General features: G+C 42.3%; 1 protein-coding gene across 2 annotated transcripts in view; it reads left to right on the top strand.

Annotated features, from left to right (window-relative positions):
• Window positions 1-22: 22 nt before the first annotated feature.
• Window positions 23-10,000, top strand: part of LOC135109000 (rho GTPase-activating protein 7-like) — a 107,103-nt gene continuing 97,125 nt past the window's right edge. For both annotated transcript variants that reach the window (XM_064019988.1, XM_064019970.1), the window contains exon 1: window positions 23-156. In XM_064019988.1, coding sequence (XP_063876058.1) covers window positions 30-156 — 127 coding nt within the window. In that variant the 5' untranslated portion in view covers window positions 23-29. The remainder of the gene's footprint in view (window positions 157-10,000) is intronic.

Raw genomic sequence — 10,000 nt, 5'->3', positions numbered from 1 at the left:
GAGTGACTGTATAGGACCAGAACTGCGACATGAGCGGGGCGGAGGCGGTAGCGGACAGGCGATTCTTTCGAAGTCTGTCCCACAAGCCAGGTCTGTCATGGAAGCCGCGCCGTGTGGAGCGCTTTTGGATGAGTCTGCGCGAAACACGACTTGCAGGTATGTTAGGTTTTGTAAGTGTGTTTGTTTGTGTGTGTGTGTGTGTGTGTAGAGGGGGGGTGTTATATGTGTGTTTGTATGTGTGTTTCTGTGTTTATGTACGCAGGTTGTTGGGATGAGAGTGTGTGTGTGGTTGGAGAGGGGGGGTGTAGGTTGGGAAGGGTGTGTGTGTGTGTGTGTGTGTGTGTGTGTGTGTGTGTGTGTGTGTGTGTGTGTGTGTGTGTGTGTGTGTGTGTGTGTGTGTGTGTGTGTTTAACGTGGGTGTTCATTGTTTACAGTGAGACCAGTTGCTGTTGTTTTTCTCAATCCCTTTTCGATTTTGTTTCGTTTTGAAGTTTTCTCTATTGTTATTTTCATTTTTTTCTTTCTTTTTTATCCCCACGTATGTAGTGTAGTTCCCTCCTTTGTTTCTTCCCTCTAAGCTGTTTTTTTTTTCTTTTATAATTTTCAAGTTTTTTTTTTTTTTCCGGCGTACTTAAGTTTCTAATCTTATTTTTCTTGTTATTGTTATTTCCAAAATCTTTAACTTTCATATACATAGTTATTCATAGTTTCCTCCTCCTCTTCCTCCTTCTCTTCCTCTTCCTCCTTTTTTTCCCATTACCTCCTCATCGCCTCTCCTTCTCGTCCTCTTGCTTCGCCTCCTCCTTTCTTCTCATTACACCTCTTCACCATCCTGATCTCTCCTTATCTCTCTCTCATCATTATCTCTTCATCTTCTCCTTCCCGTATTCTTCCTTCCGTTTTTTTTGCTCGTTCTCTTTGACCTCTTCTCTCTTATCCCTTCGTCTTTCTTATTCATCCATCTTTCTTTTCCTCTTATTTTTTCCTACGTTCATGATGTGTTTTTATCTCTGTTTATTTGGTTTCTCTTCTTGTCCGTGTGTACGTGCCTCTCTCTCTCTCTCTCTCTCTCTCTCTCTCTCTCTCTCTCTCTCTCTCTCTCTCTCTCTCTCTCTCTCTCTCTCTCTCTCTCTCTCTCTCTCTCTGTAGTTAGGAGTAAGTGAATCTTTTAAAGTTTGTTTGTAAATGATTAGATTATGTACGTGTGTTCATGTTTATTTTATTTTTTTTTATCCATTTGTGGTTTTATTTATTTATGTCTTTACGTATTTGTGTATGTATGTACGAGTATGTATGTATGTATGTATATTGTTTATTTTTACATGATTTTTTTTGTTGTTTTTGTTTTTTGTCTTTGTTGTTGTTGTTGTTGCTGCTGCTGCTGCTGCTGCTATTGTTGTTGTTGCTGTTGCTGTTGATGTTGTCGTCGCTTCTCCGGTTTAGATTTCACTAAATAACCCAAACTTTTTTTTTTTTACCCCTTTGATGGTTTCCGCTCATTATCCCGCAAAACTTCGTGAAGCCAAACGATATCCCTTTATTTTTTTATTTATTTTTTTTACCTCAATAACTCAAGGGCGACTGGTATTGAGGGAAGCGTGGCGTGGAAGAGGAAGGGGTAGAGTGTGAGTCGTGGGTGGTGGTGGTGGTGGTGGGGGCAGGGATGATGCGCTTAGCGAGTCTATAGTGTAGAGAATACCGCTTTGTCGGCCAGAGTATGAATAGGTGCTGTCTGCTTCGGTACTGCCACGCTCTCTGTCTCATGAAGTCTGTCACAGCAATTTTGCCACCTGAGGACACACGAACATGTTAACAACGCCACGGCCGGATGTTCTCGCTCGCTGATTGGTTTACGTATTCCCCTCTTGTTTCAACACGTGCGGGAAATCTACTGCCTATATTCCTTCTAAAACCATTATTTAATTGTAAGATACCAGATTTTTTTTTCCAGTAATCCGATGTCTTAAGATTACGTTAAGTATGGATTTGTCCTTAATTTGCAGCACGTTTCAAAGTACAGAGGCTGGGTGGAGCTTAATGAGGCTGGATGAGGCTGGGTGAGCGCTACGTTGGGCTGGGTGAGGCTGGATGATGTTAGATGAGGCTGGGTGAGGGCTACGTGGGGCTGGGTGAGGCTGGGTGGAGCTGGGTGAAGGCTAGGAGGGGTTGGGTGAGGCTTGCTAATGCTGGGGAGGGCTGGTTGGGGCTGGATGAGTAAAACTAGTCCTATCAGTGAGTGGCAGCATCAGTCACTGGCAGCGTTACCATGTCATCGTGTTGTCAGGCAGCAAAAACACAACAGCGAGTGAATGCGTGAGGCGAAGTGTTGTGTTCAGTGTGCACTCTGGCATATCACGACTTTTAACACGTCTACTCTCTCAAATTGACACGGTGATGTGAAGACAGACACACCCTGAGGCACTTCATAGCTACAGCCACACTATTTGTCTCTCCTATATATATTATTTACATTGACCGCTGCCTCCCTTGAAAGCGCCATGTAATTCTGTCGTGTCACCTCCTCAGCCTGCTCACAGCGCCTCCACTAACGCCCAACGCTCATCACACCAAGGCCTGTAGGTGCAGTTATACTCCTTAGGCCTTGCATCATACTACCAGACTTCCTTGCACTTCACGCCACGAGCAATACACACGAATTTCACATGTTTAGGAAAGAGATGTCATGGAGGGGGGTCTTCATTACACTACCTTACACTTTATACTGTCCATGTACCTCACCTGCGCCTCCACCTGTACAGCACCTGCAACCATTAACTTTGCTTTTCCCCCTAACAAGCAATAAAAGCAGTAGGTTATATTATTTTATTTATTTATTTATTTATTTGTGGTGTAGTTAGTTAGTTGGTCTTCTTTTTTTTTTCTTAACTCCTCTTTAACTTTTTTCTCTCCTCCCTTTATTCATTGATCCTATTCATCCTTATTTTCTAATGTCGCTAGCGTTTTTGCTCCTTCCCTTATAACTCTCGTTCTTTAACCTCTTCTCTCCTTCCTTATTCATTCGTCTTATTCATCCTTGTTTTTCTAATGTTGCTAGTGTTTTTTCTCCTCCACAAGACCAGAACTGTGTCAGAGGGGAAGCATCAAGGCACACTTTTAGGGAACAAAATCAATCAATCTGTTGCAATTTCTTATCATTCTCGTTTTAAAAGCTATATAATGATGAAGTCTCTCTCTCTCTCTCTCTCTCTCTCTCTCTCTCTCTCTCTCTCTCTCTCTCTCTCTCTCTCTCTCTCTCTCTCTCTCTCTCTCTCTCTCTCTCTCTCTCTCTGCTACCTAGATATTGTAGTATAAGGCAGGGTATTGAAACCAGTCGAGTCAAAAGCTAGACTTGCCATTGAAACCCCCATGCAGTCCATCTTGTAATCCCTGTTTTTTTCCTGGAGCGATTGGCGTCCACACCTCGCCGCCTCATTACTGAAAGGGCGGCACCAATGAGGGATGAAAGAAAACAGTTACACATTGGTTCCGGTTCACATTGCTTGTAATACGCCGGTTCTCTGTGGAGGTAATTAGGTCTCTCTCTCTCTCTCTCTCTCTCTCTCTCTCTCTCTCTCTCTCTCTCTCTCTCTCTCTCTCTCTCTCTCTCTCTCTCTCTCTCTCTCTCTCTAAATGATACGTAATCCTCCTTATTGATATTTTTCAATTAATTTCCCTATTCCTATTGATTTCCATTTGCACGTGTGTGTGTGTGTGTGTGTGTGTGTGTGTGTGTGTGTGTGTGTGTATAGTAGTAGTAGTAGTAGTAGTAGTAGTAGTAGTAGTAGTAGTAGTAGTAGTTGTTGTTGTTGTTGTTGTTGTTGTTGTTGTTGTTGTTGTAAAGCTCTCTCATCATCAATCATCATCATCATCATCATCATCATCATCATCGTTTTCTTCCCGTACTCCCGCAGCTTCCCGTTACGATCTAAAACTTCCGGTAACCTGACCTGTTACCGACAGATAGAGAGAGAGAGAGAGAGAGAGAGAGAGAGAGAGAGAGAGAGAGAGAGAGAGAGAGAGAGAGAGAATTTTTCATATTTTTTATAAAGTTGGGTTATAAAAAACTAACTCATCTTTCAATCTGTGTAACCTCTCTCTCTCTCTCTCTCTCTCTCTCTCTCTCTCTCTCTCTCTCTCTCTCTCTCTCTCTCTCTCTCTCTCTCTCTCTCTCATCCATTACACGTAAAATACCAGTTTGTCATACACACACACACACACACACACACACACACACACACACACACACACACACACACACACACACACACACACACACACACACACACCTTCCCTTCACCATTTATTTAGAGACTCTTGAGATCGGTAGAAGGAGGAGGAGGAGGAGGAGGAGGAGGAGGAGGAGGAGGAGGAGGAGGAGGAGGCGAAGGAGGATATGGGGTGATAGAGGCAGGTGAAGGAGCAGAAGGATATAGAAGAGGAGGAAGAAGAAGGAGAGGAGAAAGAGGAGAAATGAAGAAGGGAAAAGAAGAGACAAAGAAAAATTACGAAATAGGATGAAATGCAGAACAAGAGGGGGAAAAAAAGGGGAAACTGTGATAGAAGATGGAAGAGAAAGAGAAAGAAAGAGAAAAAAGAATTAAGTGTGAGAAAGGAATTGGAGGAAGAGGAAGTGAATGAACGGATATAGAGAAGAGAAGGAGGAAGAGGAGGAGGAGGAGGAGGAGGAGGAGGAGGAGGAGGAGGAGGAGGAGGAAGAAGAGGAGGAGGAGGAGATAAATTCAATGAGGAGGTAATCTGACATCTGCGGTGGAGATGGTGCTTAAGTCATTAATGAGGAGGAGGAGGAGGAGGAGGAGGAGGAGGAGGAGGAGGAGGAGGAGGAATGTGGAAGGAGGAGAGGGAGGAAATAATGTAGGTAAAAGAAGATAGGGCAGGTGGGAAAGGAGGAGAAAGAGGAAGAGGAGGAGAAGGAGGAGGAGGATGTAAGAGAAGAAAAGGAGAGGAGGAGGAGGAGGAGGAGGAGGAAAAATTTAAGTTAGATAAATATGAAAGACGAAAAAAATTAAGGAAAATTGTATCAGGAAGAAAAGAGAGAGAGAGAGAGAGAGAGAGAGAGAGAGAGAGAGAGAGAGAGAGAGAGAGAGTGTATTTTTAAAGACCATATAAATCATCGTTAAGGAAGAGAAAAAGTATGATGATAGTAGAAAAATAATCAAAATAAAGATAATTATCAACAGAGGGAGAGGAAAGAAGAAGGAGGAGGAGAAAGAAGAGGAGGAGGAGGAGGAGGTATAATTGTAGATAGATAAAAAGACACATGATTATCGTGTTGGAAGAAATTAATTGAGATAGATCTGTAACGAAATTAACCACACACACACACACACACACACACACACACACACACACACACACACACACACACACACACACACACACACACACACACACACACACACACACACACACTACAGACGAAGGGATACAAAAATACATGTTTCTTCTCGTACTGCACGTGAAAATTTGTTGTATCCTCGGAGTTTCCTTATTTCTGATTTCACTCCTTGTCTTTCCTCCCCCTTGTGCTCTTGACCTTACTCGCAGGAAATAAATAAATAAATAAATAAAGTTAGTCATTGTTCGTGCCTCCCTTGCATTGCCCACCATATTCTTCGCTATACAGTGACGTCCTTCTTCATTAACTTCCCACCAGGCCTTGTTATTAAGCTTCACCAGACCGTGTTATCTATTAAGCTTGAGGAGAGAACTTAGTGATAGCAGTCAGAGAGGTATCAACAATTAGGCAACTGGAGAAGGATTAAACAGAGTCGTAACCGATTAGGCAGCAAGTAAGAGAGTCACCCTTGAAGAACTGATTTTTTCCCCTCATTCTTACCAGGCCATGTTATTAAGCTTGAGAAGGGACAGCAGCCAGGGAGGTATGACCTAGTAGGCGGCGAGTAGAAGAGTTACCCGTGAAGAAGCTAGATTTTCTTCCTCTCCAGCGAACCAGTTTTCTTCAAAGCGTGAATGTAGGGCAAACATTTTCTTTCTTTTCCTCCTCGCCAGCCTCTCCCACTCAGGAACACTGATGCGGCTCGTGTGTGGTATTATTAACCCAATTAACATAGCAAACTAAGGGAATCATGGAAGTAACCTCAGTCTACTAATATATAATAAACAATGACTATTTATTTATGAACCAGAAATATGCCTTGTTCAAATCGAAATCGGAAGAGTGAAGGGATCAGCTGTAAAATGAATGAAGTGAATGAATCTGAACCTAGCTTAACCTAATCCAACACTCATATGAAAAATGCTAATGCTGTTTTGATATTACCCTAAACTAGAAATTTTCGAGAGCTGTGAGATAAGTGGAAAAAAAAAAAAAAGAAACTGAGGAAATTATGAGGTTACGATAGGTTAAAGTTGGTTTAGTTAATTAAGGATGGAAGAGGCCAAGATTTTGTTCACTTTTGGTTATTAGCAATGTGGGAAAAGTTAGATTTACAATTTTGTTTCGTATATCTTTATGTATTGTATATGTATAACTGTACATGACTGGGAAGTGTGTGTGTGTGTGTGTGTGTGTGTGTGTGTGTGTGTGTGTGTGTGTGTAGAGAAGTGTGTTTGACTGTATGTATGTATGTATGAGAGAGAGAGAGAGAGAGAGAGAGAGAGAGAGAGAGAGAGAGAGAGAGAGAGAGAGAGAGAGAGAGAGAGAGAGAGAGAGACTCGTGCATTGGATTATCACTCTCATTTCTGCAGCGGGATGACGCTATTACCGACAGGATGTAAGGGCGGGGAGAGAGAGGGAGAGGGGGAGGGGAGGGAAAGAAGGAGAGAAGGAGGGAAGGAAAGGTAGAAGTGGAAGACAGGGACTGATGGTAATTATGAAGCAAGGAAGGAAGAAAGGAAGTAGAGTACGTATGAAGGTAACACACACACACACACACACACACACACACACACACACACACACACATAACAGTACCTTAGTAAAAAAAACATACAGTATAAGATTTTTTTTACTCTTAAGGCAAGAGTTATATATTCTAGTGTATAAGAGAGAGAGAGAGAGAGAGAGAGAGAGAGAGAGAGAGAGAGAGAGAGAGAGAGAGAGAGAGAGCAGGAAAACAGACAGTAAGAAACAGTGAGAATTCATTTACTAATAACTAAATAAGAAAAATATGAGCTAATTCTAACACAAATATATATGACAGAAATATAATGGTGATAATAATAATAATAATGATAATAATAATAATGATAATAATAATGATAATGATAATAATAATAATAATAATAATAGTTAAATTATTATTATTAGTAGTAGTAGTAGTAGTAGTAGTAGTAGTAGTAGTAGTAGTAGTAGTAGTAGTAACAGTAGTAGTATAGTAGTAGTAGTAGTAGTAATAGTAATGGTAATAATAATAATAATAATAATAATAATAATAATAATAATAATAATAATTCTCTCTCTCTCTCTCTCTCTCTCTCTCTCTCTCTCTCTCTCTCTCTCTCTCTCTCTCTCTCTCTCTCTCTCTCTCTCTCTCTCACCTCACCTCACCTCTCGTCCACTTTCCCGCCCTCACACCTTCCTCCCTCTCTTCCTTCCTCCCTTCCTCTTCCTCCTCCTCCTCCTCCTCCTCCTCCTCCTCCTCCTCCTCCTCCTCCTCCTCCTCCTCCTCCTTCTCCCTGAAGCAATAATCTCACCATCCATCTCTCCTCCACAACTCATTACCTCTCTTCCCTCCCTCCTTCCCTCCTTCCTCTCCCTCCTCTCCTTCCTCTCCTCTCCCTTCCCTCCCCTCAAAATACAACTCATCAGAGCATCTATACAATACTAACCAGACTTTCCTGGCTCGTGATTGGTTCTCCCGTTTGTGACGTCACGCCCTGATATGAATTCCCCGCCACTGATTGGTCGAGGAATGATTACGTCACGCATAAATTGACACGTTGATTAGCTGCCGCCTTTGTGTGGAGCTGTGATTGGCTGGCTGGCTTGCTCTGGGGGACTTCTGTGTGGGACTGTTAACTGAGAGAGAGAGAGAGAGAGAGAGAGAGAGAGAGAGAGAGAGAGAGAGAGAGAGAGAAATTTAATGTTGCGCAGTAAACAAGTCGCTAGTAACGCCCCACGCCCACACACACACACACACACACACACACACACACACACACACACACACACACACACACACACACACACCTGAAATCTTAATAATAAACGTACATGAACCTTCCAGGACACGATATACATACATACATACACACATACATACATATACGTGGCGAAAAAAATGTATGCTGTAAAAAAATGTATTCTGTATATGTATGAATTATGTATGTATAATATGTATGTATGTATGTATGTATGTATGTATGTATGTATGTATGTATGTATGTTTCCAGGCTTGTGTATACGTACAGTTCACTAATGTAGCCACGCATGTATACATAGACACACACACACACACATACACACACACCAAACCGCACCGCACTACACCACACATTTTCTTATATTCAAGTCACCTCTGACCTCCTGTAGTGTTTGACCTCTGACCGCGTGACCCCGTGACCTGACACAGCCCACCGCAGATATTTCGGCCTCACTCTCTGTCTTTCTGTCCCTGTCTTTTTTTGTTTTTTTTTTCATTTTTTTATATAAGCCTTGAGGTGTTCTGTTTATCTGTCTCTTTGGTTATCTTGTCTTCTTTGTCTCTATGTCTATCTACGTATCTATTTGTGTGTTTGTTATCTTTATCTGACTATCTATCTGTCTATCTGTCTGTCTATCTATCAATCTATCACTCTATATATCTATCTTTATCTATCTATCCTGTCTGTATACCAGTCTGTGTTTATCTACCTATCTATCTATCTATCTATCTATCTATCTGTCTATCTATGTATCTATCTGTCTATCTCTACCATTTTTATTGTTCTATTCTAATGACCCCCTGTACGCCTCTCTTCCTGTCTATCAGTCAATCTGCTCACTTATCTGTTTAACATCTTTCCACATTTAACTTGTTTACGAATCTTTCCCTCTCTCTCTCTCTCTCTCTCTCTCTCTCTCTCTCTCTCTCTCTCTCTCTCTCTCTCTCTCTCTCTCTCTCTCTCTCTCTCTCTCTCTCTCTCTCTCTCTCTGTGTGTGTGTGTGTGTGTGTGTTTGTGTGTGTTGAAGTTCACGGAATATGGAGAGAGAGAGAGAGAGAGAGAGAGAGAGAGAGAGAGAGAGAGAGAGAGAGAGAGAGAGAGAGAGAGAGAGAGAGAGAGTATGCCAGTAAAAAAATAGCTGATATTTGATGCAGAAAATGTGAAAACGATTATCTTTTCTGTGTGTGTGTGTGTGTGTGTGTGTGTGTGTGTGTGTGTGTGTGTGTGTGTTCGTATGTATGTATGTATGTATTCTGTTCCTCGTCTGTGTAAATGTATGTTTGTATATTTTGAAACTTAAGAGGGAAGGGGAGAGGAAGGACGGAGGAAGAGAAGGTAGGAGGAGGAGGAGGAGGAGGAGGAGGAGGAGGAGGAGGAGGAGGAGGAAGGGAGGAATGAAGGAAGAGTGAGGAAGGAGGAAGAAGTACGAAATACCGAAGAAAACAAACAAATCGTGTGTTAAGTATTATGTGGTAAGAGGAAGAGGAGGAGGAGGAGGAGGAGGAGGAGGAGGAGGAGGAAGAGAGACAATTAAAGAGAAGAAAAATAAAGGAACGATGAAATTTGAGAACACTTAGCAACTACACACACACACACACACACACACACACACACACACACACACACACACACACACACACACACACACACACACACATTTTCTCCAAGGAACCTCTCTCTCTCTCTCTCTCTCTCTCTCTCTCTCTCTCTCTCTCTCTCTCTCTCTCTCTCTCTCTCTCTCTCTCTCTCTCTCTCTAAGATTTCAGCGCTAGATATTTCGAACATAATTTGTGAGGGACGAGGAAGAGGAGGAGGAGGAGGAGGAGGAGGAGGAGGAGGAGGAGGAGGAGGAGGAAAGAAGAGTTGACGTGGG

This window comes from Scylla paramamosain, chromosome 2 (genome assembly GCF_035594125.1).
Source record: "Scylla paramamosain isolate STU-SP2022 chromosome 2, ASM3559412v1, whole genome shotgun sequence".
Classification (NCBI taxonomy): domain Eukaryota; kingdom Metazoa; phylum Arthropoda; class Malacostraca; order Decapoda; family Portunidae; genus Scylla; species Scylla paramamosain.
The sequence above is the reverse complement of the archived record's forward strand: the minus strand, read 5'-3'. Positions and strand labels throughout refer to the sequence as shown.